Source organism: Musca vetustissima, unplaced genomic scaffold (genome assembly GCF_032173495.1).
Source record: "Musca vetustissima isolate MV318-11 ecotype Yass unplaced genomic scaffold, APGP_CSIRO_Mvet_v1 utg19342, whole genome shotgun sequence".
NCBI lineage: Eukaryota > Metazoa > Arthropoda > Insecta > Diptera > Muscidae > Musca > Musca vetustissima.
Genome location: NW_026876559.1, coordinates 160,539 through 187,707, shown reverse-complemented (window position 1 = coordinate 187,707; position 27,169 = coordinate 160,539). Strand labels below are relative to the sequence as shown.

The 27,169-nt window shown below is 34.3% G+C and overlaps 4 protein-coding genes across 4 annotated transcripts; 1 reads left to right on the top strand and 3 right to left on the bottom strand.

Annotated features, from left to right (window-relative positions):
* Positions 1–5,086: 5,086 nt before the first annotated feature.
* Positions 5,087–5,792, bottom strand: LOC133321120 (dynein axonemal light chain 1-like). Its single transcript, XM_061530215.1, has 3 exons — positions 5,632–5,792; positions 5,429–5,565; positions 5,087–5,385 (listed from the first exon to the last, which is right to left on the bottom strand). The coding sequence occupies exons 1-3, from the start codon at positions 5,781–5,783 to the stop codon at positions 5,087–5,089; spliced, it is 588 nt and encodes a 195-aa protein (XP_061386199.1). The 5' UTR covers positions 5,784–5,792.
* Positions 5,793–5,946: 154 nt separating this feature from the next.
* Positions 5,947–18,657, top strand: LOC133321119 (putative odorant receptor 85d). The gene is made up of 3 exons (XM_061530214.1): positions 5,947–5,951; positions 15,463–16,074; positions 18,429–18,657. The coding sequence occupies exons 1-3, from the start codon at positions 5,947–5,949 to the stop codon at positions 18,655–18,657; spliced, it is 846 nt and encodes a 281-aa protein (XP_061386198.1).
* An 852-nt stretch (positions 18,658–19,509) lies between these two features.
* Positions 19,510–23,920, bottom strand: LOC133321123 (nucleolar GTP-binding protein 1-like). Its single transcript, XM_061530218.1, has 4 exons — positions 23,750–23,920; positions 23,311–23,585; positions 22,921–23,251; positions 19,510–20,827 (listed from the first exon to the last, which is right to left on the bottom strand). Exons 1-4 carry the CDS (start codon positions 23,795–23,797, stop codon positions 19,532–19,534), a joined length of 1,950 nt encoding a protein of 649 aa, XP_061386202.1. The 5' UTR covers positions 23,798–23,920; the 3' UTR covers positions 19,510–19,531.
* Positions 23,921–25,934: 2,014 nt separating this feature from the next.
* Positions 25,935–26,663, bottom strand: LOC133321117 (myb/SANT-like DNA-binding domain-containing protein 1). The gene is made up of 3 exons (XM_061530213.1): positions 26,464–26,663; positions 26,290–26,416; positions 25,935–26,228 (listed from the first exon to the last, which is right to left on the bottom strand). The coding sequence occupies exons 1-3, from the start codon at positions 26,661–26,663 to the stop codon at positions 25,935–25,937; spliced, it is 621 nt and encodes a 206-aa protein (XP_061386197.1).
* Between the last annotated feature and the right edge of the window lie 506 nt (positions 26,664–27,169).

The following is a 27,169-nucleotide window of genomic DNA, read 5'->3' as shown; positions in this document are numbered from 1 at the left end:
TTGATAGTTTTTTTGGGATTTTTTGGGATTTTTTTTTTTTTTTTTTTTTTTGATTTTTTTCTGTTGAAGTGGTTTCAAAATAAATTCGAAATAGCAAAAAATCTATATATATATATATATATATAAACCAGTGAGCGGAGCAGTATAGTCGGACTGGACCGACCATATGATACCCTACACAACTTACACGAAACTATAACTTTCTGAGCTTGGGCAATATTTCGCGATATTTGCACCCTCTTGACCGACTAGATGTCAAGAAATATTAAAAATATTCAGTACAGCCCTTCTAATCACCGTGGGTTGTGTTGTGATGTTCGGCTTTCAATTTTGGCCTATAGATCGACTCGATCTATAGGCTTTCAATTTTAACCTATAGATCGACTCGAAAAAAACCAAAAAATAAGTTTTCGGTCCACTTCATCCCAAAATTATTATTTGATCATCACCGAAAATTATAGGCGTTGACCTTGACCATAACTTGAACCTCATGGAAAATTTCAAAGCGATCAGCGCTATATTTCCGCTCTCTAGTATGGTAATGGGTTACTAAATAATATATGAATACGTAAGCACCTGTAAATAGTTATGTGTAAGTCCTGCATCCAAGTACATACGACAATATAATTGGTATCAATTTAAACGTCAACCACTCCTCTTGAACATACTATCAACTTCCCGGGTCTAGGACCTAGATATGACGATCGGTATACTTAACGGTTGGTCTAGGACCAATATTTCGCGGCGTTACAAACTTTTGGGGCTGCACAAAGCTATAATACCCTGACAACATAGTTGTGTAGGGTATAAAGAGCTTAGTGTTAAGTGAGTGAGTGACTGACAGATCATCCCCCAGACGAAACGGCTGAAGCTAGAAATTTTGAGTGTGGGTTGTTGTTGGTGTGTAGGCGTAAGATAAGGCTGGGTTTTTGGAAATTCGAATTAGAAGGGTACGAAATGTACCAAATTGGTACCCTCTGTATTAGGCGGACGCGAAGAGGTAGAATTCTGAAATTTGGAATGTGGGTCACTGATGGAACGTTAGAAAGCTGTACAAAAGGGTTTTTGGAAATTTGACCTGTAAGTGTACTAAAAGCACTAAACATTACTAAATTTATTTCATAAATCTCTCTTTCGAGATGAGGTATATGATCGGAGTTGCAATGAAAAGGAAAGCCAGAGAGATACTGCATTCCCACCACTATGTGACGAATTACTAAATTTAGTTCTAATCGTGTATTTATTGAACATGTATAGCTAGAATCTTGAAATTTCATACGGAATAAAGGTTGGGAAGTGGTGTTGGTGTATGGAAATGGTTTAAAAAATTCCTACTTATGTGTATAAAAAGTACAAAATGGTACTAAATTTAGTACTTTTTTCATTTAGTTGAGTGTATAGAGATGGACTCCTGAAAATCGAAATTAGGACTGCTATTGGAGTACAGGATTGAGTTAAATTTAAAAAATTGTACTTGTGTGTACGAAAAGTACTTAATGGTACTAAATTTGGTGCAAGTTGGATTTAAATAGAGCTAGAGTCTTCAAATTGGCAATTAAATTACTGTTGCAGTTTAGGATGGAGGTAGTTTTGGAAATTCGTACTTATTGGTGGTGAAAAGTGCTAAATGGTACAAAATTTAGTAGATTCTTGATTTTGCTTGAACGGATAGAGCTGAAAACATAAAATTTAGAATTCAGATTACTGTTGAAGATTGTGCTATAGCGACATCGTTGGAAATTCGTATTTATGTGTACGAAAAGTACTAAACGGCACAATATTTGGTACAATTTGGATTTGGGTGAACGGAGAGAGCTGGAAAACTAAAATTTGGAATAATGGTTGCTGTTGGAGTATAGAATTAAGATACGGAAGCATGTGTACTAAATGGTACTATATTTTGTACTACTTTACAAATCGTTTTTGTGCGAGAGAATGGAGCTGAGATCCTGAAATTTTGAATTTAAATTACAGTTGGAGTACATGATTGAGATGTGTCGGTAGTTTTGAAATTTCGGTATTATGTATAATAAATTATAGTAAATTTGGTACAATTTAGATTTTAGTGAACGGATAGAGATGGAAAACCAGTAATGAAAGAAGTAAAGTCGGACTGGGCCGACTATATGATACCCTTCACCACTTTGGGTATATTTTACATATGTATCCTAACAGACGACGCGTTTGGTTATAAATCTATATCTGAACCGATTTCAGGGAAACTTGCCAGATACTAATTTATATAAGATCAGTACGTTGTGTCAATCGGCTTAGCTATGGATTTTTTCACGAAGCTTAGCAACATCATTCTAGACTTAATTCAGTACCATATACCAAAATTCGTGCAAATCGAAAGGTATATAGGGTCTTTAGTGCACCAATTACCTAAATCGGATGAAAATACATATAGGAGCTATATCTAAATCAGAACCGATTTTCACGAAACTTGGTAGACATCATTTTCGATCGTATTCATAACTCTGGTCCATATTTCGTGCACATCAAAAGATTTCTAGGGACTTTAGTGGTCTATTTACCTAAAATCGGGCGAAGCTATATATGGGAGCTATATCTAAATCTGAACCGATTTTCACGAAACTTTGCACACATCATTCTATACTTAATTTAGTACGCTGGGCCAAATTTCGTGCAAATCAAAAGATATATAGGGACTTTGGTACACAATTAACGTTAAATAGGGCGAAGCTATATATGGAAGCTATATCTAAATCTGAACCGATTTTCATGAAACTTTGCACACATCATTCGTGACCTTATTCATTACGCTGTTCCAAATTTCGTGCAAATCGAAAGACATATAGGGACTTTGGTGTACCATTTACCTTAAATCGGATGAAAATACATATGGGAGCTATATCTAAATCAGAACCGATTTTCACGAAACTTGGCAGACATCATTCTCGATCTTATTCTTAACTCTGGTCCAAATTTCGTGCACATCAAAATGAATGCAAATGAATTTTTTTCACAGTAAATTTATGTTTGCAACACCGAGTTTTTTCATTTTGTACTACTGAATTGGAATTGAAGACGTTTTGGAAACTTGTACGTCTACGAAAAGTAATAATTGTACTAAATTTGGTACATTTTGAATGTTGGTGAACGGATATAGCTGGAATCCTTAAATGTAGACTTAAGGTTATTATTGGAGTGACATAGTTTCGGAAATTGGTACTTACGGATTAGAAAAGCACAAAATTTGGTACAATTTAGACTTTGGTTAACGGGTAGAACTCGAATCGTGAAAGTTGTGGGAGTGTATGATTGATATAGGTTTGGGATATGGGTACGACAATTACAGAATGGTACGAAATCTGGTACAATTTGGTGAATAGACAGAGCTGGAATTCTTAAATATAGACTTACTATTGATATTTGAAATCAGGTTTAGAATATTGAGATATGTTTAGAATGTAGGGACGAAAAGTACAGAATGGTCTGATCTGATACAATTTGGTTTTTAATGGGACTTACGATCACTATTTGAATGCAGGATTGAGCTACATTGGGAAATTCGTACTTATGAGTAAAAAAGTACTAAATTTGGTACAATTTAGACATCGGTGGAACTAAGATTATTGCCATACATTCCCCGTTAATAAAAAGTTGTTTTTTATACCCTTCACCACACTGTGGTACAGGGTATTATGTCTTTGTGCATATGTTTGTAACAGGCAAAAGGAAACGAGATAGACCCATGGTTCCTTTTGAGAATATGCATAGAATCACTTTCTAAGTCGATTTATGCATGTCCACGAAATTTGGCAAAACGTACTGGATTGATCCTAGAATTATGTCTGCCCAGTTTCGAGAAAATCGGTCCAGATTTAGATATAGCTCCTATATATAGTTGCGTCCGATTTCATGTAAATGGTGCACCAAAGTCCCTATATATCCTTCGATTTGCACGAAATTTGGCATAACGTACTAAATTGAGCCTAGAGTGATGTCTGCCAAGTTTCGAGAAAATCGGTCCAGATTTCTTTATAGCTCCCACATATAGTTTCGTCCGATTTCAGGTAAATGGTGCAACAAAGTCGCTATATATCTTTCGATTTGCACGAAATTTGGCATAACGTACTGAATTGAGCTTAAAGTGATGTCCGCCTTGTTTCGTGAAAATCGGTCCAGATTCAGATATAGCTCCCTTTTATTATTATAGATTGATTTTAAGTAATTGACGCACCAAGGAACCAATAGGCTGATAGTAAAGTTCTGAAATTAGTATAACCTAACCTGTGACAGATTTGTTTGAAATCGCTTAATATTTGGATAGATCTTCCATATATATTTTCGCCCAATTTCAAGTAAATTGGCCATCAAACTCCTCATGTTAGTCAGATTGACATCAAATTTTGAGCAACGTACAAAATTGAGCATAGAATTACGTAGTTTCGTTTTCTATTTATATTTGTTTGAAGTCGATTGGCATACTTTATGAATAGATCTAGGTAGATTCGCATTTAGATAAATATCACATATTTTTTTCATTCAATTTTATGTTATGTTTTAATATTAAAACATTGGGATTCAGCCTATTTTACAAAAACTTTTTTGTATTCCCTTTCCGCATACGAAGTAGCGGGCACTAGTATATAATATTTAGGTATCGGAATTATTTACAATATTTCGCAATATTCGGAACGGCATAGGGTGTTTCAAAGACATATTCTAGACTCCAATTTAATACGATATGCCAAATTGGAAGCTAAACATAAGTCTGAACCGATTTTATATGTGAAATATAAAGCTTAGCTTGAAGCGATTTAGCAAATACTTTAAATTTTGCCCTCTACTTCAGAAAATAGTGACATTAAAATATAAATAGCAAACCTTGTAATAATTCGTTTTTTTTTAATAAAAAGCTAACCACAAACAACAATTTCCTATTTGTTTTCAAAATATTTTTTTCAATTTTCCACTTGATTTGTTGACAAAACCAATCTAATTATTAATCATGCATAAAAATTTGTTAACACAACATTACACACAATTTATTGACAAATAATAAACAAAAAACAACAAAGCAAATAAAAAACAATTATGAATAAATTATATAGCTTTTTTATAATGTCGGTTCTTCATTTAAAACCACCGGTTCCCCGTCTAATTTCTTTATTGTTGGCAAACGTTTAATGCACTCAGCCCTCCAGGTGGCCTCATCCATGCCCTCCGAAATGGGATTGCCGACAACAACTAAATCTTCCAATGTTTCCAATTCTTGTAAACGATTAAATTCAGACCAATCCTTTATCAAATTATTGCTAATATATAAGACCTTTAATTTTTTGAGAGCCGTGAGGCCTTTGAGTTTCTCTATTAGGTTATAGCTTAACCAAAGTTCTTCAAGGGTCTCAGCGACAGCTTCCTGCAAGGAAAATGATTTTTACTACAATTTCTCATGAACATCGTAATTTATTATTCCAACTTACCAAACCCGATATTTGTTTAATATAATTCCTTGATAACGACAAGACACGAAGATTTTTCATGCCATTTAAACCGAATATTTTCTCAATCATGTTGGTGGAAAGACTGAGGCGTCTGAATGAAAAGGTGATAGATTTATTTTATAGGTTATATTCATCCAAAAGGACTTCCGATACTCACTCACAATTGACCAGTGTACCTAAGGTATTGTCCATTTTTTCTATTGGTGGCCATTGAAATTGCAACTCAATACAGGTGGCCTGTGTGGCATTTTGTTGTTCACGTTCTTCCCACCGTTTAAGGGCTTCTTTAATTGTCGTTGCTTTGGACATGTTGACTTCTTCGAAGAATTTATTGAAACTGCCGCTATTGATGTGTTGCTTAAAATAATAATAAATAAGCGTTGTTTATGGCACTCGGTTGCCTAGTTTCATGCGGTATTATGACAATCTTCATAATTGACTATGGTAACACTGGACTATAAATAAACAGAATATGGGGTAAGTGCTATTATGGTATAATCAAAAATAAAGTTTTATTTTGAAGCTAATAAAACAAATAAAGACCAGTAAGGAAAGTTCAAAAGTCGGACGGGGCCGACTATATGATACCCTTCACCACTTTGGGTACATACAAGATTTGCTAATATGTCAATATGTTGTAAATAGAATCGGTTGAAATTAAATGTGCGATCTACTTAGATATTTGAACCAAAAAAAAACCAGTAAGGAAAGTAGTAAAGTCGGACGGGACAGACTATAAGATACCCTTCACCACTTTGGATATATTCAATATATGGAATCCTAACAGACATCGCATTTTTGAAGGACCATTAACATGAAATTAAACATGTCATTCTGCAACCTATACTAAATTTTGGTCAGATATAGAGTTGCTTCTTACAATGGGACAAAATTATGTAAATAAATTAAAAGCAAAATATAGAAATCTAAACCGATTTCATCGAAACTTGTCACATCTTCGGCCACATTTTGAGTTCTTCATTTACTTATAAATCCAAATTTCTTGCAAATAGAAGGATATATAGGGACTTTGGTGCACCATTTACATAAAATCGGACGAAAATATATATGGGAGCTTTATCTAAATCTAAACCGATTTTCACGAAATCAAAGGATATATAGGGTCTTTGGTGCACTATTTACCTAAAATCGGATGAAAATATATATGGTAGCTATATCTAAATCTGCACCGATTACAACAAAACTTGGCACACATCGTTCTAGGCTTAATTCAGAATGCTGAGCCAAATTTTGTGGAAATCGTAGGATATATAGGGACCTTGGTGCACTATTTACCTAAAATCGGACGAAAATATATATGGGAGCTTTATCAAAATCTGAACCGATTTTCACGAAATTTAACACACGTCGTTCTAGGCTTAACTCAGAATCCTATGCCAAATTTCGTGCAAATCGAAGATTATATAGGGACTTTGGTGAACCATTTACATAAAATCGGAAGAAAATATATATGGGAGCTATATGTAAATCTTAACCGATTTTTCCCAATTTCAATAGGGTTCGTCCTTGGGTCAAATAAGTGAACTGTGCAAAATTTTATCCAAATGGGATCACAAATGCGACCAGTACTTTGTTAACAAAAATACATGGACGGACGGACCGACGGACATGTATTAATCGACTTAAAAAGTGATTCTATGCATTTTCTCAAAAGGAACCATGCGTCTATCTCGTTTCCTTTTGCCTGTTACAAACATATGCACAAAGACATAATACCCTGTACCACAGTATGGTGAAGGGTATAAAAATAATTTGGTTCAAGAACACCAAAATACCGAAAATGTGGGGTACCCTTATATGGGGTCTACACGAAAAAATTTACCTATATTTATAATTTATAGTGGAGAGATTTGCTACCTAATACGAACTCGATGTACTAAATTACAGTCAATTCGGTCGAAAAATACGATCAGAACCCCAAAATACCAAAAATTTGGGGGTACCGTTATATGGGGACTACCAGAAAAACTGGACCTATATTTATAATTTTTAGTGGAGTAATTTGGTACTTAATAAGAACCCAATGTACAAAATTTCAGAGAATTCAGTTATAAAACGAGCCCAAGAACCCGAAAATACCGAAAATTGGGGGTACCTTTATATGGGGGCTATCCGAAAAAATGGACCTTTATTTATAATTTTTGGTAGGGAGATTTGCTACCCAATTAGAACTCAAAGTACCAAATTTCAGCGAATTCGGTCGAAAAATGCGCTCAAGAACCTCAAAATACCGAAATTTTGGGGGTACCCTTATATGGGAGCTATGCTTAAACGTGGACCGATTTTCGCCAAATTTCAATAGGGTTTGTCCTTTGGCCAATTAAGTGACCTGTGCCAAATTTCATTTAAATCGGATCATAAATGCAACCTGTACTTTGTTAACAAAATACTTGGACGGACAGACGGACATGCATAAATCGACTCAGAAAGTGATTCTATGCATATTCTCAAAAGGAACCATGGGTCTATCTCGATTATTTTTGCCTGTTACAAACATATGCACAAAGACATAATACCCTGTACCACAGTGTGGTGAAGGGTATAAAAACCATACACATAACACATAACAAATTTCAATAAAATCGGAGAAATGATTGAAGTAGACCGGCATGTTAGCAGTCGTAACATCGCACAGGAGTTAAAAATTATGGATTTCTTTTTCCGCAACCTAATATATAGGGGTTATATTTGCATGTGAATATTTTTTTACAAAATCCAATACTCTTTATTATAGCTCTAATTTGATACGTTGTGCAGAAATTCATCACAATCGGAAAAACTTTAGTTATTTGGTACCCCATTTAAATTAAATTGGATAAAAATATATATGGAAGCTATATCTAAACCTGAATATACGAGTTCCAAAATTTTCAATCCAATACTCTCTACTATATTTCATGTAAAGCGAACAGTGAGAAGTTATCATGCCCGCAATCAAAAATAGGGACTTTCTTTGCTTATAAAAAACGACAACAAAACAACAACAACAATTGTTTGTAAATTATCAAAAAATCGAGAATGAGGAGGGGTTCCCTTAATTCAGTATGCTGTGCAAAATGTTGTCTCAATCGGACAATCTTTGGAAGTTTGGTTCACCATTTACATAAAATCGGACGAAACTATAAATGGGAGCTATATTTAATCTGAATCGATTTCAACAAAACTTCGCATACATCAATCGGGATCTAATTTAGTACGCTGTGCAAAATTTTGTCTGGATCGGACAAATATGGACAGTATGGTGCTCCATTTACATAAAATCGGACGAAACTATATATGGGAGCTATATCTAAATCTGAATCGATTCCAACAAAACTTCACATTCATTAATCTGGACATAATTCAGTACGTTGTGCAAAATTTTGTCTCAATCAGACAAAATATTATTCAAAAAGTAAAGAAGCGACTTCATCGAAACCCACGTGGCAGTGGCCGAAAAATGGCTCGTGAGCTGAACATATCGTAATACTCCATTCGGCAAATATTGAAAAATGATACCCCGAGCTCATTTTACCACATTTGCAAATTGAAATTTCGGCCGCCACAACAGCCGATTATTACGCTCTCAGGTCGTAATAATCGACCGTGGCATCAGAATAAGTACCGAATATTATTGCGAAAATATTCTGGAGGGTGTATTAAAGCCTTGGGCACGCAAACATTTTGGCCGCAGACCTTGAACATTCCAACAGGACTCGCACTCAGCACGCGCCATCCAAGAATGGTTACAGAATGAGGTTCCTCGCTTCATGTCCAGCGCACAATGGCCACCAAAATCTTCGGATACCAATCCATTGGACTATTTTGTCTGGAGTATTTTGGAAAGCAAGGTTGGGACTAAAAAATACCAAAGTGTCGATCATCTCAAGCAAGCGGGAATGGTCCAAAATACCGCAGGGCAACATTTGGATAGCGTGTGACGGTTTCATTGCCGATTTGAAGGCAATAATTCGTGTCAAAGGTAACCGATCTCAACAAATCTAAACTTATTCTAAAATTTGATAATATTTCTGACAGTTTTTGCTTTCATTCAATAAAATTTAAAAATAACCAGTAAGGAAAGTAGTAAAGTCGGACGGGGCAGAATTTTTGAAGGACCAGGGACAAAATTATGTAAATTCATTTAAATCTTAACCGATTTCAACTAAACTTGCCACACATTATGTTATAGTAACTTCAGTACGTAGTGCAAAATTTTGTGACGATTGGACCCACCTTGGTGAAGCATTTATATCCAACTTCTAGGTTATTCTAACTACAGTACGTTGTGCAAAATTTGTGTCAATTTTGTGTAAAATCGGACGACACCATTTACATTAAATCGGACGAAAACATATATGGGAGCTATATCTAAATCTCGACCGATTTTCACGAAACTTGACACTCATCATTCTAGGCCTAATTCATTACGCTATGCCAAATTTCATGAAAATTGAAAGATATATAGGGACTTTGGTACACCATTTACATTAAATCAGACGAAAATATATTATGAGAGCTATATCTAAATCTGAACCGATTTTCTCTAAACTTGGCATACATCATTCTGCACCTAATTTATTACGCTATGCCAAATTTCATGCAAATCGTATGATATGTAGGGACTTTTTGTGCACCATTTACCTTAAATCGGACGAAACTATATATGGGAGCTATATCTAAATCTGAAACGATTTTCTCGAAACTTGGCACACACCATTCTGCTCTTAATTCAGTACTCTGTGCCAAATTTCGTGCAAATCGAAGGATATATAGGGACTTTGGTGCACCATTTACATAAAATCGGACGAAAATATATATGGGAGCTATATATAAATCTAAACCGATTTTTCCCAATTTCAATAGGGTTCGTCCTTGGGCCAAATAAGTGACTTGAGCCAAATTCGAAATCGACTCAGAATGTGATTCTATGCATATTCTCAAAAGGAACCATGTGTCTATCTCGTTTCCTTTTGCCTGTTACAAACATATGCACAAAGACATAATACCCTTTACCACAGTGTGGTGAAGGGTATAAAAATTAGACAAATTATGGCGTTTGACTTTTTTTGCAGTGTTTTATCTCACCCTGTCAGAGATGGCCTGTCAGAAACAGTGACGTAAATGACATACATTTCCCCAATCCAGTAGGTTTTTTACAAAATAGCTATTTCCATTAATTAATTCAGAAATTACGCATGCTTTACTCAAATCCATATAAAATTTTAAAATATTGTTCTCAAAAAAAAATTATAAATTTTTATCAGTTCTAGTAAGGAATAGTCAGATATATGTAAAAATAATATATATTCCTGAAAATAACTGTATATGCTGATAATATTGAAATAAATGACGTTTACTACATTTATTACATTTTATACAGGTATATGACGTTTACACCTTTTTGACAGTCGAAAATCTAAAAATTCGTCACACGGACCATCCCTGCACCCTGTACACTGCACTTAGACTATCCAGAGGATTTTTATCCCACTTACAAAAATTTAGTCTAGTTGGAAAATTCGGCTAGGAACTTCTACCGTATATGGGAGCTATGTCAAGGAATGAATTTAAATTGAAATATTTCTGGAATACGTTTTTTACGAATTTACATTTTCTGAGCAAGAATCGGAAAAGGGCGATGAAAACATAAGAATATAGCTTTCTTGTCTCTGGGCCCAATTTGAAATCTTATAAGCGACTTTTTGTAGAGTATTTGGATGTCAAAAACTTCGACATAGAAAAAAAAATATAGTTTACAAAAAATTCTTCATTCTATATGACTTAAGACACACAGTGTTACGACCGCGGCCAAAAATGGTCAAAACCAAGTACCTCGGAGGACAATTTTTTTTGTTAAGGATTGATAGAAAACGCTCCATTATATCGATATGTCAAGTAGTTTTGTCTCTACAAAGGTTCAAATCTGATAATTATTTATAAACAGATTTTTTACCATATTTTCGAAAAATGGATGTGTGTTTTCTGATGCTCAAATATTTGAATATTCAAATTAACGGTTATTATAAAAGTGTTTATTTTGGTTGCTGTGGATGTTAAAAACTATGATTCGCTGTAGTTTGTATGTATATAGATATTATATGGTGTATGCAGTCGTCCACATTGTAGTACTTAGTTCATCAAATTTGTAAAAAATTTGTAAAATTTTCAAATTAGTGGAGCAGAAAAAAAAGTTTCAAAATGTTTCGCTGTAATTTTTTTATTTGAGTTGTGAAAAGGGTGTTATTTAAGGAATAATAAAAATTAGCTGCAGAGACCTACGGTCCTAAGAGTTTTTTAACTTTTTTGGTGACCACCTTATACAAAAATATGGCATATTCATGAAATGGTTTGAAGCGAATGGTCCAATATGTTATAAATAAATAAGTTATTGAGGACCAAATAGGAAAAAGAAGATGGATTCAGAACAATCATAATCATACACAATTTTACATAAAATTTGCAATTAAATGGTAAAAACGTTATTTGAAGCGGAGATATGGGAAAATTGGTTTTAAAATATAGCTTTTAAATAAATTTTCAGTCAGTTTGAAGATTATACTTATTTATCAGATTAGTTGAGATATAATCTTATCATCTAAACTTAGAGGTAGCACATCAATTACCTTTGTGGAAAATTCATACAGAAAAATATTAGTTCATGGCATCGGATATGCAAAGTGGAGTACAATACCTTTTGATATGCTAACAACACAAGTCATGCCACAAAATAATTAGTAGCAGCCCGAACTTTTGTTAAAGCCGAGTCAAATAAGGATTTTATTTAGTATTTTATATTACAATCCGACCTTGTAATATTCTTAACAGCCATTCACAAAAGCATGAAGAGGAAGCTTCCACATTTTTACATGCCCTTAATTTGTATATAATATCCCATTGTGTGAATTTGTATGTACCACCTCAAACAAATCAAACAAGTGTCTTCACTGTTTTGCCACAATTTAACAGTTAAGTGCCCTAAGTGCCCAGTTAAGTTATTGGCAAACATTGTTGGGTTAAAAATGGTAAATATTTACAACGTTTGTGGTCGTTAACCACAAAAATTGAAAGTGTACTACAAGAGAAATATATACGAACAAATAAAGGTAAGTATAAACGAATTATATTTACACTTGACCTTAAGTAATAATTTAAAATAATTTGTAATGTATAGAAAACGAGTTTAGAATTCTCATTATCAAGGCCTATATAAGGTCGGCCAGTAAGCGAATTCATAGAGAAAACTTAAGTTTAACGTCAATTATTTTATTAAGATAATTCACTTGAAAATTTTCTTTAAAATATTGAAATAGTCCAAATGTGCTTCACAAAGACGATATAAATTATAATTGAATTGAATTTTGGCAACATATTAATATTTTCGTTTTGACGTCTAACATAATTTTGTATAGGTTTCAAAATATGATTTGACAGCAAACGTTATACTCACCTGTGCTTACTAGCCGACCTTATAAAGGCCTTGCTCATTATATTACAAGCTGAACGACACGTTACATTACAATAACCAGGCATCGGAGCAGTATAATCGGACCATATTATATCCTACACAAAATATTGGCACTCTCTTGACCAATTACATGTCAACAGCTCCTCTGAGGAATATTTTCCTACCCACCACTCAAATTTGTTGTTATGTTCGGCTCATAATTGTGGCGTCTAGAGCGGCCAGAAAAATTAAGTTTTCGGTCTATTTCATCCTCGTAATATCATCTGACCATAATTGAAATTTTTAGTCGTCGTCCTTAACTATAGCCGGAACCTCATGCAAAAGTTTCAGTCATCAGCGCTACATTTCCGCCCTCTAGTGATAATACTGAATAAAATGAGAACGCATAGATCCCTGTAAGGTAAGTATAACTCTCACATCCGTGGCTATTCATCAATATAATGGGTACCTATTTAAAAGTCAACCAACTCCTCTTGAATACACTTTCATCTTTTCGGGGCCATGTCCTTCAAGAGTAAATATATTCGCCATAGGATGTAAATTTTGACATTTTTCACACAAAAGTCTGAGTCTATTTGAAACGCGCAATATTGACCGATCTTCATCAAAACAGTCATGCTTATTCTATGGCCAGAGCCCTATGGCCTGTGTCGAGTTTACAAATTATAATAGAAGGGAGATGGTCGGACACACAAGCCTAGATCGACTCAGCTAGTCGATATATGACGATCGGTCAATATTTCGCGGCGTTACAAACTCTTGGGGCTGCACAAAATAAAATATGAGTCGTTTATTTTGAAAGTGGACTAAGTCCATTTTAGGTTCTGAAACAAATCTAAGATTTCTAGAAAAGGTTACAAAACATACTAGATTATATATTCTATCATTTTTAAGGGCACAAAGTCACAAGCAAAATTAAAATAACTTAACAATATTTTTGTTTTTGTTATTTTTCATGATTAATAATGTCTTTCTATATATTAAAATATAACATTGTTTTTATACCCTACACAACTATGTTGTCAGGGTATTTTAGCTTTGTGCAGCCCCAAAAGTTTGTAACGCCGCGAAATATTGGTCCTAGACCCACCTTTAAGTATACCGATCGTCATATTATTATAATTAATAATAATATTACTATAATTTTTAATAATATTTAGGGCATTTCATCCCCCAAATACTAAATTTTTGTCGGTGTTTCTGGTCGCTCCAGAGGCCGCAACAATGGTCCGAACATCGTGAAATTTTGCATGGAGAAGCGGATCGGGCCAAAGAATAAGCATGCTTGTTTGGAGAAAGATCGGTCAATATTTAGCGGGTCAAATGGACCCTGACTTTTGTGTGAAAAATTACAAAATTTGTATTCTATGGCGTATATATTTACCCCTGAAGGACATATACCCGAGAAGTGGGATATTATATTCAAGAGGAGTTGTTGACCTTTAAATTAAGACCAATTGTATTGTTGTATTTGCTCGGATGTGGGAGTTACACCTAAATATTTACAGGTATCTCCGTATTCGTATATTATTTAGTAACCCATTATCTGGAGAGCGGAACTATAGCGCTGATCGCTTTGAAATGTTCCATGAGGTTCCAGTTATGGTCAAGGACAACGCCTATAATTTTCGGTGATGATCAGATAATTTTTGAATGAAGTGGACCGAAAACTTAATTTTTTGTGTTATTTTCGAGTCGATCTATAGACCTCACATGAAAGCCGAACATCACAACACAACCCACGGTGAAGGGAATCTGGACAATAGCTGTACTGAATACTCGAAATATTCGGAAAATATGTCAGTGTGAGGAAGAGGAAAGACGAAATATTGCCCAGTCTCGGAATAAACATCCGCAGAAAATTTGAGTTCCGTGGTAGTTGTGTAGGGTATCGTATGGTCGGCCCCGTCATCTCATATTATATAAGGAAGGAAAAAAAAAATTTTTTGTTATTTCGCACCATCGGGACTTGACTTATATTCGTGTAGAACAGATTTTTTGGGGTTTCTCTTAATTTATTATCTGGTCTAGATTCTTATCTATTAGTAGGTTGTAAGTGTTCTTGAGGATACACTTTCATCCTTTTTGTTTGAAGATGACATAGTTTATAATCTGAGCTAAAAGCGAATCACAATGGGTTAAATACACATAGAGCTCCACGTGTTGAATGTTCCATAATGAAGTAGCGCTCCACGTGCCATATGGGTGTTTCATACTTTAGCACCAAATCATCATTTTTAAAACCGCATTAAATTCTCACTCTGTCCACTGCTCGGTAGTTTTCCATTGCAACGATGATGGCAAACAATGCATTCTCATAAAAAGAAAAACATTCGAATCATTTGCACAAACCATAATCAACATGGCCCAAGTTAACGTCTCAAAGGATTCAAAAAAAATTGAAAAATACATTCAAGTATCGCGTTTCATTTTGAAATTTCTTGGTATCGATATGACAATTGTACCACGACAATATTCAAAATATCTTCAAATTGCAATTACCTTAAATCAAATTTTAAGCATCGTTCTACAAATCGTTTATAATCTCACCACCCAAGCGGAAGATGAAGATTTTTTGACCAACATCATTTATATCAATTATAATTTTGTGGCATTGGGCAAGCTACTCTCGATGTATTATCGACGTCAAGCTTTGCCCAGGGTTTTGAAAACTCTCGATGAAATATATCCCGAAAATCGCGAGGAAGAAAAATATAATTTAAAGAAATATTTTCGTTATTATTCGCGAATTGAAAAGTTCATTTGGTCGTTTTATCGTGTGGTGGGACCGGTCTATGTCACCCTACCATTGGTGCAGTCTTTGCGTTGCATATGGACAATGGGACAGTTTACATTATTTCTACCATTATCGCTGTGGAAGATGGGCGATCCCATGGATAATCAATGGTGGCTGCTATATATCGTCTATTATATGATTGGAGCATTTTCAGCGATATCTTCGGGAATGACAATAACTGGATGTGACCTCTGTCTGTATAGTTTAATAACACAATTGTGCATGCACTATGATTTATTGTCACGCCGGATTTTGGAACTGCAACCGGCTGAGGGAGAAGATTTGGTCACCAAAAAGTTGCATATTTTAATACGACAACATCGGCAGATAACGGAGTGAGTATGAGTAAAAAAATGTATATCTACCCTCAAGGCCTATCCACAAGCGTGGATTAATAACAAATCATATTCAAGGACTGCCTCTCAAAGCGTGAATTTGTGATTTTTTTAATATTTTTTCAACGACTATTCTCAGGCGTGGATTTATTAAAAATATTTTTTCAAGGACTGCTCTCAGGCGTAGATTTATTAAAAATATTTTTTCAAGGACTGCTCTCAGGCGTAGACTTATTAAACATATTTTTTCAAGGACTGCTCTCAAGCGTAGATTTATTAAAAATATTTTTTCAAGGACTGCTCTCAGGCGTAGATTTATTAAAAATATTTTTTCAAGGACTGCTCTCAGGCGTAGATTTATTAAAAATATTTTTTCAAGGACTGCTCTCAGGCGTAGATTTATTAAAAATATTTTTTCAAGGACTGCTCTCAGGCGTAGATTTATTAAAAATATTTTTTCAAGGACTGCTCTCAGGCGTAGACTTATTAAACATATTTTTTCAAGGACTGCTCTCAAGCGTAGATTTATTAAAAATATTTTTTCAAGGACTGCTCTCAGGCGTAGATTTATTAAAAATATTTTTTCAAGGACTGCTCTCAGGCGTAGATTTATTAAAAATATTTTTTCAAGGACTGCTCTCAGGCGTAGATTTATTAAAAATATTTTTTCAAGGACTGCTCTCAGGCGTAGATTTATTAAAAATATTTTTTCAAGGACTGCTCTCAGGCGTAGATTTATTAAAAATATTTTTTCAAGGACTGCTCTCAGGCGTAGATTTATTAAAAATATTTTTTCAAGGACTGCTCTCAGGCGTAGACTTATTAAACATATTTTTTCAAGGACTGCTCTCAAGCGTAGATTTATTAAAAATATTTTTTCAAGGACTGCTCTCAGGCGTAGATTTATTAAAAATATTTTTTCAAGGACTGCTCTCAGGCGTAGATTTATTAAAAATATTTTTTCAAGGACTGCTCTCAGGCGTAGATTTATTAAAAATATTTTTTCAAGGACTGCTCTCAGGCGTAGATTTATTAAAAATATTTTTTCAAGGACTGCTCTCAGGCGTAGATTTATTAAAAATATTTTTTCAAGGACTGCTCTCAGGCGTAGATTTATTAAAAATATTTTTTCAAGGACTGCTCTCAGGCGTAGATTTATTAAAAATATTTTTTCAAGGACTGCTCTCAGGCGTAGATTTATTAAAAATATTTTTTCAAGGACTGCTCTCAGGCGTAGATTTATTAAAAATATTTTTTCAAGGACTGCTCTCAGGCGTAGATTTATTAAAAATATTTTTTCAAGGACTGCTCTCAGGCGTAGATTTATTAAAAATATTCTGATTTGAAGGAATATTTTTAGGCTTGATTTTTTTAAGAACTATTTTAAGGTTTGAATTTTGTTAAGAACTATGGTTTAATGAAAAATAATTTTCCAGGTCTGCCTTAAGGCACTGATTTAAAAAAACAACACAAATAATCTCAGGCTTAAATTTTTAAAGTTATTTTTCAAGGGATATTTATAGGCGTGGATTTGTTAAGGACTATTTGTAGGCGTGCATTTTTAAGGACTCTTTTTAGGTATTTTATTTCTAATGACTAATTTTAGGCATTGCTTTTTTGAGAGATTGTTTCAAGGATTTTTTCAAATTATTTCACGGACTATTTTCAGACTTAGATTTTGAGTTGCGTTTAAAAAAAAATTGTACACTTCACCACACTGTGGTACAGGGTATTATGTCTTTGTGCATATGTTTGTAACAAGCAAAAATAATCGAGATAGACCCATGGTTCCTTTTGAGAATATTTTTGCTAATCGACTGGTTTGTTTTGGATCATAGTCCTGTTGAAATTTCCATTTTATATGTATTTCATATTCTGCATATAGAACTATAATATGGTGCAGCATTGAGCGGCATAAATTGCGATTTGAATTCAATATCTTGGTCCAAATCCTCAGTACAAGAAACACGCTCAAAGCTTTAAAAGTGCTCCACCTTCTTTGATCGTAAATTTTGTTCTGTGGGTATCTTACATACTGTCAGGATCCAGTATCACCATATATCACAATATAAAACGAATTTCGTTAACTCGATGGGTTTCAAATGTCAATTCCATTGTATACATGTCAAATAAATCCTCATAGAGTAGGTTAACCCGGTAGGTAGTCGTATATGGAATATAGCCAAAGTGGTTACATAAATCAGTTTGTAGAAATGTCGGTATAGGTCCACTTTTTGGTATGTTCCCTATATGTTCATTTCAAGCACCTGTCAGTATAACTATGGTGGGGGTATCCAATGTTCGACCCGGCCGATCTTAACTCTTTTTCACTTGTATTTTGTTTTTCCTTCCAGCTTAGCCAATGAAATCAATCGTATTTTTGCTCTCTCCATAATATTCTCGGTGATGTCGTCATCGTTTACCTTATGTTTGGTGGCCTATCAAATGTTGGACGATGTTTCAATGTTTACCATAGTCAAAGCTTTTATACTGCTGCTATACGAAAGTAAACAGGTGATTATTACATGTTATGTGGGACAAAAACTAAAGGAGTGTGTAAGTACAAAATTCGTAAACAATTAAATAGTTAATAATAATAAGAAATGTTTATAGAGCTCCCTTGTAAATGCATCCCTGTATGCCCATAGTTGGTATGATGGTTCCCCAAAATATAGACGTTGTGTGCTCTTTATGCTTTTGTGTACCATGGAACCATTTGTTTTGAATTTTATGGGAATTGCTGATATAACCGTTATAACTCTTAAGGAGGTAGGCAAATTTGGAGTCAATTGAATTTGGATAAAATATTTTATTTTTTTTAACAAAATCCCAAATGATCCGCAACACTACTGTATTATAATTTTCTTTTTTCCATTTCCAGGTTTATGGAAATGCTTACAGGCTATTTACTGTTTTCAAAAGTGCCTAATTATGGGAGGATCATTTATCTAAATTAAACTGCTATATCTCATTTAACACAAGAGTTGGTTTAACAGGACAATTAAGGGCAGATAAGCCAAAGATAACATTTTGAATGAATGCGAAGTCATAGCTTAGGAAGTTATATTAAAAAAAACGCGAAGACACAAATTATTAATATTTCACACATTTTTCGTCACATAATGCGAAATTCAAAACCATTGCATTCCCATAAATTTTGCAAACCAATTCAATCCCATTCCAAAAAAATCAAAAAACTTTTTTCAATTTTCTTTTTTAAATTACATATTTATATTATTATCATCATCTGCATCATAATTAATAATATATAATAATGTACATCATATTATTATTAGAGTTTGTAAAATTCTAAAAAAAATAAAGCTGTTCCTTTTATTCGCAAGGAAACAAACCTATTTGTGTAGCCCAAGTTGTAAAGATGTTGTATCGCATTTTGCCCCCCAATTTTAAGATCGTAAAAATAAGTTTAACTACAATTGAAATAGAATGAAAAAACTTAACGTCTATCCGCTGTACCACTACCCCGTTTGCCGGCATATAAATGTTTGGGCATTTTGGTACCAATAAAACGATCAGCTTCACCCTTAAGACCCAATCGTGTAACCTTCTTGGCAATATCTTTCTTGGCCATAATTTGTGCCTTCTTCTTCATGGCCACATTCTTAATGCCCATGGTATCGCGTGCTGGCTTACGTTTCAATGGCTGGCCAGTCTTCTTGACAATGGCTGATGATTCCTTATCCAGCAGAGGCTTCTTCAATTCCTTCTTTGTGCCAACGGCAACTTGGCCACGTCTTAAATCCACCACCGATTTGGTGAAGTTGGCATTCTCCGAACCAGACATATCGACACCCAAATTTTCCATTGTCTCCACCAATTTGCCAACCGAACGATCACGCACCTTGGGCTGTTTGTGACGTGGAATAATGGGTTTGTTTTTGCGTGGCTGCAGACGTTTTTCGTCGCGCAACATGAAACGCTTGAGACGAATCTTCTTGGCCATTTCGCGAATTTCTTTCAGTGTCTCGTCCATTGTCATATCGGGAATATCGTAAACACCACCCTCTTCGCGAATACCCTCGGCACGTTCCAATTCTTCCAATTTCTCGAAAATATCCGGATCGATGTAGTCGGCAATGTTGTGTCCTTCCCAGAATTCGGGTATAACATCGTAACGTTCCTCTTCGGCAATTTCGGTGTAATTCTTTTGCAAATCCAATGTATAATCATCACCCAACTCCTCTTCGATATCCTTCTCCAGTTTACGTTTACGCTCAGCATTCTTTTCCAAACGGGCCAAAGCCTGTTCGGGTATGCATGGAGCACGTACCTTATCGTCACGTGGTGCAGGCATTGCAACATGTAAACGATTGAGAATGTTATCCACTTTCTTGGTACGCATTTTTTGATCGACACGATACGAGAGCAAACGTTCACAAGCTTCCATTTTCAATTCCATAACACCAGCTTCACTAACGGTCGAGAGGAAGAGTACAGGAACATTTTTATCTTCTTGTAATTTTTCAATAACTTGTCGCTTTTCTTCGGGTAAATCTTCAAGGCCAAGAATATCGATTTTGTTGATAGCCAAAATCAATGGCTTATTGGTGAACAAAGGTTTAATACTTTCGAACAGTTTAATTTGTTCTTCCAGCGAATGGCCACATTGTTCGGAAATATCCATAAAGTACAGAACACATGAACGTAAATGAGCCAAGGCGGTAATGGCCTGCATTTCAATGACGTTACGTTCTTCCAAGGGATGATCCAAAATACCGGGGGTATCAATTACCTGTAAGAAAAAAATGAATATAAATATGTTTCTTTTGAAATTTAATAAGGGTTCCAATTGTATTAGATGTTTCAAAATATTTTATCTAATTGGAGTATTCTATTCTAAAAACTTCATATAAACTAGTTATTCGTTTGAAAAATGTGAGACTATCCTAACAAGTGTGAGTGAATGTTTACAAGAATATTTTTCAAGAACTATATAAGATGTGTAATCTTATAAATATTATTATTTTTAAGGGAATATCCTCAATCGTGACATTTTCAAGAAGTCTCATGAAGCATGGTTAACTTTGACGTATGTTTTCAAGGTCTGCCCTCAAACGTAGATATTTCAAAAATATTGTTTAAAATTAAAAAATATTTTTTGCAAGGACTATATCCACAACAAGCGTGGATTTTAATGGAATGTTTTCTCAAGGCCTATCCCTACAACAATCGTGCATTCCTAAACTAAAATTTTCTCAAGGTCTACCCTGCAAAAAAAGTGTATTTTAAATCAATATTTTTTAAAGGTCTACGCAGCATAAATAGTGAATACTTAGAAGAAACGTTTATCAGAGTCTACCCTGCAACAACATGGAATTTTAAAGGAATGTTTGGAGCAAGTTTTTTAAGATTTCATTTCCGATTTTGTTTTCCATACCAACATAACCTTCATCTGTCCATAAATGACAAAGGTATGACCATATGAATTTCGGAACTTCAGAGGTCAATATCTCGGAAAGTATGGATCAGGGGGACGAGAACAGCCTGTGATAGAAATGTCAGAAAAATCCAAGATGAGCCCCTATATTAAATATTTTCCAGTAAGGGCTTCAATACCTCCATTGGTTTGAAATTACGTTCCATATTGAAAAATTATACATATATATCTTTTGAGAAACCTCAATACCAGGCAGCTACTTCGGAAATCCGGCTAGGACCTTAAAAACATAGACCTATATGTTTTCTATCTTTCTATATACAGAAATATATATTTTCTCATAGAAGTCTTTTAATCTTTGAGAATCTGAAATACCAAATTCCATCCACTTCGAATGAACCATACTATTAAGACCCTTGAAATACCTAAATTTAGTTTTGAACCTTACATGGGATCTATATCAAAAAATTGCAAATATTCTGCCAAGAGGTATTTTGTGGCATGAGAACACTAAAAGCCATATTAAAATCACTTCGGTTCGAAAATTAAGCCCGAATCTTTATGTTTCGAATTGTCGGGATAGATATATGAGAGCTATATTAGATGATGATCTTAAATTGACCCTAAGCAAGGAGATATTTTATTCTCTCAGATATGTAAATGTCAAATTAAAACTGCTTCGTTTGGAAAATAAGAATAGGTCCTTCAAAATACTTCAAATCGGTCTGAACCCTTATAATCGGCCAAAACATATATCTGGAAATTATTATATTATCTGAGAAAGGGAAATACTAGTTTAAATAACTTTGGTTGGTTAGAAATAACGAAAATGTAGCTAATTTTTTATAGAGGTTCTGATTCTACAGAAAAATTACTTCGCCAAAATTGTTTACCTAACAAAGAAGTATTTTATCCTCTGAAAATGCGGAATGCAAAATTAAAGCTACTTCTTTCAAAATATCTAAAATAGGAAATGTCCGTTATGTGCTATGTTCAAAAATATACAGCCCATACAGCACAATCTTAGTTTCATCTGTCCATAAAACGTTCCTCCATTTTTAAGCAATTTTTTTTAAACAAAATGAAAAGGTTATTTGCGGTGCTATTTTATTCTTCGCAACTGTATCTGTATTGACAATTCTTTGACGAAAAGCCAGAATGTTTAAAATCGGGGGATATTCCAAACATGGGCTGATATATATCGTTTTTAATATCAAGCAACCATACATGAAGTGCACAAAATTTGGGAACAAATTTCTTTTCTTTGGTTTTCTAAGATGTTGCCTTACAGAACATTTGTTCCAATATATATCTTGTTTATATTCAGGGCTACATCTTGATTTTTCAAGGTAATTTCATTCCTTTACAACCTGACTACTCTCCCTCTGACTACTCTCCCTAAGTTATATCCCTTACAAAAATAAATATTTATCATTATGACAACTTACCTGCCATCTCAAATATTTGTAATCGGTGTGACCAACATACAAGGATTTGGTGGTGAAAGCGTATGGCTGCACCTCAACATCGGCACGAGTGATCTTATTGATGAACGATGATTTACCCACATTGGGGAAACCACAAATGATGATGGTACGCGAATAGGGATCAATGGTGGGCAAACGGGATAAATGCTGACGTACTTGTTCCAAATATGTCAAATTGGAAGCTTGACGTTTCATAATGGTGGCCATGCGACCCAAGGCGGCCTTTTTCAATTGTTTACAGCGATACAAAGAATCACCATATTTCAATAAGCGGACATAATCCTTGCCAACACTACAAAGAGAAAGCAATTAGAACATTTCATTATCTTTGCTATCAATGGTCATACTTACTTATCAATTAAATGGCGTGCTGTATTCAATTGACCCAAAGCCAATTTGTAATGGTCCTTGTCGTACAGAACATTCATTAAATCCGCATAGAAGGGATGAACATCATCCAACTTGGGGAAATCTTGGATAATCTGCGACAGACGATCGTGGAAATTCTGTTGGGTGAATTTCACTTTGCGTGTGTAGAAGGCACGAATACGGGATATCTTGTAGCCTTTGTGCACAACTGTGGGAGTTTTACGTTGTGTCTTCGACAACATAATGTCGATAAAGTCCTGGAAAGAAACAAACATAGAATTTCATCATTATTTGTAAACATTATTGGAGTGTCCCAAATAACAATTTTTGTTGCTATTTGTCACACAAATAGGTTATGATAATGGACCCCAAATGGGGTCCCAAACTAAAGTTAGATTTTTTGTTTATATATTTAACATACCTTTGCTGGCGGAACCACCATAATTTTCTTAAAATTATACAAACTCATTTTGCTGCAATTTTCCTCCGGTTACACGTGTAAATCAAAAAGGAAAATTAAAAATATTAGACGGGTATTTAATGCGCACAACAACCACGAGGCGACGCAAAACCCAAAAAGAACGGAGTTACCAACACGTCGAATAATAAACGAAAACAAACAACATATGGTAATATTTTGTGGCAAGTGTTGCCATGTTGTTGCCGTCAAATGGTATTGCCAACACGAAATTAATATGAAATGTTTTCATAGCACGCAGCTTATTTCTAGTGTGTCGGCTACGTTTATACCGTAGACAGACGAGAACGTTAATTTGTATTAAACAAATTTTAATTTGAATTTAAATTTCACCCTGACAGACGACAATTTCTGCATTTATGTAACAGCTGAATAAATTTTTGTTTGTGTAAAAATAAAAATAATTTGGAAGACACTAGAAAACAAATGGATAGAAAACAAAAAATAAGATTAGCAGCTATGATGCTTGTGAAACATCAATACTTATTTGAAAGCAAGCTTAAATTGTTGATCCAGAATTTGAGAGTTATTCATGCACTATCAACCACTAATCATAAAGTGTTGCAAGTTGGAATCGCAGAAGGAGGATCTGAAATAAGAGACAGGCAATTGTGGAAATTGGTAAGTTTTATGTGCATTTCATATAGTATAATACGGCATTTACATTAGAACTTTTTACCGGGTTAACCTACTTTATGAGGATTTATTTGGCATATATTCAAAGGAATTGAAAATTTAAACCCACTGGGTTAACCAAATCCGGTTAAATGTAAACGACCTTTAACATTCACATGTATAAATGTATTTTTATAGGATCGGAATAGCAATTTTTGGGAACATGACGTGCCTGCGATGGATGATAGCAGATTTAAGGAAAACTTTCGCCTCAACAGGAGTGCCTTTCGAAAGATCTGCGAAAAAGTTCGAAATATGGAAAAGTTTGACACAAATATGAGGCCATGTATACCACTTGAAAAGAGAGTTGCAATTGCACTATTTTCATTGGGATCCTCAGCGGAATATAGGACTATTGCAAGTTTATTTGGTGTGGGACGCAGCACCGTTGGTGAAATTGTGGTAGATTTTTGCAATGCGATATGTAATAACCTATCTAATTGCATAAATTCATGCCGGTATCTATGTGCCTTTGTTGCTTATTGGCGATTCAACCTTCCGCTTATCGCGCTATATGATGAAGCCTTTCCCTTACTCAATAAATCAGCCAGATGTAGAAAAAATATTTAACTACCGACTATCCAAATGTAGCCGCGTGATTTAAAATGCATTTGGGCAACTGAAAGCTAGATTTAGGAGAATAGGTAGAGGCTTACAAGTATCAACAAAAAATATCAACATAATAATAAAAACATGTTGTATTTTGCACAACTTCTTGAAAATGGAGAACGATGAAGTTTCTCTTGTGTGGATGGAAAATGTTGCCGGAGACTCAACTGCACCTCCTCAGCCTAGCCACACAACAAGAAGAGGTGAAAATGATGTGACAGCATCAATCATAAGAAATGCAATAGCATTGAGTTTCAGTAAGTAAAATTATATTTTATTATATATTAAAGCAAATTCTAAATCTTATCTATTCAATTTTTCATTAAATTAATAAATTCTCGGCTTGTTTCATTTTGTTCTCTGATAGCACTCACAATTTGATTTGACAGACATTGGCTATCTTCTACCATACATTTCAGCATATAATTTTGCTCTTTCATAATTTTTATAACTTCGCCTAAATTATTTCTCTTTTTTGCAGAGGACGTCGAAGATGGGGTTGCTTGGGGAAACACGACATCAAGATATGGCTGTGGCGATGGAGACAATGGTGATGTTTCGGGAGAATAGGTAGAGGCTTACATGTATCAACAAAAAATGTCAACATAATAATAAAAACATGTTGTATTTTGCACAACTTCTTGAAATCGAGAACGATGAAGTTTCTCTTGTGTGGATGGAAAATGTTGCCGGAGACTCAACTGCACCTCCTCAGCCTAGCCACACAACAATAAGAGGTGAAAATGATGTGACAGCATCAACCATAAGAAATGCAATAGCATTGAGTTTCAGTAAGTAAAATTATATTTTATTATATATTAAAGTAAATAAATTAAAGTAAATTCTAAATCTTATCTATTACATTTTTCATTAAATTAATAAATTCTCGGCTGGTTTCATTTTGTTCTCTGATAGCACTCACAATTTGATTTGACAGACATTGGCTATCTTCTACCACACATTTCAGCATATCATTTTGCTCTTTCATAATTTTTATAACTTCGCCTAAATTATTTCTCTTTTTTGCAGAGGACGACGAAGATGGGCTTGCTGGGGGAAACACGACATCAAGATATGGCTGTGGCGATGGAGACAATGGTGATGTTTCGGGATGGTTGCTTGAATCAGACGTATATTTCTAAATAAAGACAAAATTTATAAATTTATAAATGCATATTATATAATTAATTATTTCTTACAAATAAAAACGATTCCAAAACTTCCGCATTATTCGCCGCATTGCTCTCTATTATCCGGTGCACGGCTTCGAAGAATTTCCATTTCGATGGGCTCCCACCAGACGGCCCCATTTCCATTTTCTCATCCCTACAATTGCAATATTAATTTTAGATAAAAAGAAGAAATAAAATTACCTGTATTTTTGCGTGAAATTTCGAATCTTGACCTGCACCTCTTCCGCAGTAAATTTATGGTTCATTTGCGCTGCAATATCTTGGTAAATGTGACCATTCCGTTTTGCACGCCGCAAGTCGTTGGCACGTTCTTCCCAAAGTTGAAGTAAATGATGTGTATCACTGTCGCACCACACACTACGTTCCTTCCCCTTTGACATCTTAAAATTCATATTATTAATATTTCGTTCTTAAATTAAAAAAAACTTACTTTTTCTGTTGTGTTTTCCATTTTTATTTACACAAAATTGGTATGTTCCCGTACTGCAAGAATCTACTAGTTCTTACTATTTTGTTCGATGTCATAAAGGTATCGTAGTAAAAATTAGTAGATTCTTGCAGTACGGGAACAGACCAAATGTAAACTATTTGACAATGATTGATTGATTTTCAACAGCATTGCCATATTGAAATTTCTAAATTCAGTTCAAATTCCATGGTATAATAATAGAACGTAACAGCAAGTGTTGTTGTACAAAAAACGATACAACAACCACATGGAAATTTGTTGTTGTAAATTCTACTAGTGTCAACTCATTTGACAGAAAAATGTAAACAAACAAACAAATTATCATCAAATTATTTTTATTTTGAAAATGAAATATTTTCGAATTCTCAAAATAAAAATTGAAAAACATGAATGAAAATGTATCAAATTTATATTTCT

Excerpts from the sequence above, each read along its gene's own strand:
- LOC133321120 (XM_061530215.1), bottom strand. The coding sequence starts at position 5,783 with ATGTCCAAAGCAACGACAATTAAAGAAGCCCTTAAACGGTGGGAAGAA. Across the intron at positions 5,566-5,631 it reads GGTACACTGGTCAATTGTGA|ACGCCTCAGTCTTTCCACCA; the intron begins GTGAGTATCGGA and ends CTTTTCATTCAG. Across the intron at positions 5,386-5,428 it reads TTGGAATAATAAATTACGAT|CTGTCGCTGAGACCCTTGAA; the intron begins GTTCATGAGAAA and ends CCTTGCAGGAAG.
- LOC133321123 (XM_061530218.1), bottom strand. The coding sequence starts at position 23,797 with ATGAGTTTGTATAATTTTAAGAAAATTATGGTGGTTCCGCCAGCAAAG. Across the intron at positions 23,586-23,749 it reads TGGTGGTTCCGCCAGCAAAG|GACTTTATCGACATTATGTT; the intron begins GTATGTTAAATA and ends GTTTCTTTCCAG. Across the intron at positions 23,252-23,310 it reads GCACGCCATTTAATTGATAA|TGTTGGCAAGGATTATGTCC; the intron begins GTAAGTATGACC and ends TTCTCTTTGTAG.
- LOC133321119 (XM_061530214.1), top strand. Across the intron at positions 16,075-18,428 it reads CAACATCGGCAGATAACGGA|CTTAGCCAATGAAATCAATC; the intron begins GTGAGTATGAGT and ends TTTTCCTTCCAG.
- LOC133321117 (XM_061530213.1), bottom strand. The coding sequence starts at position 26,663 with ATGTCAAAGGGGAAGGAACGTAGTGTGTGGTGCGACAGTGATACACAT. Across the intron at positions 26,417-26,463 it reads AATTTCACGCAAAAATACAG|GGATGAGAAAATGGAAATGG; the intron begins GTAATTTTATTT and ends TTGCAATTGTAG. Across the intron at positions 26,229-26,289 it reads TTTTGGAATCGTTTTTATTT|AAATATACGTCTGATTCAAG; the intron begins GTAAGAAATAAT and ends GTCTTTATTTAG.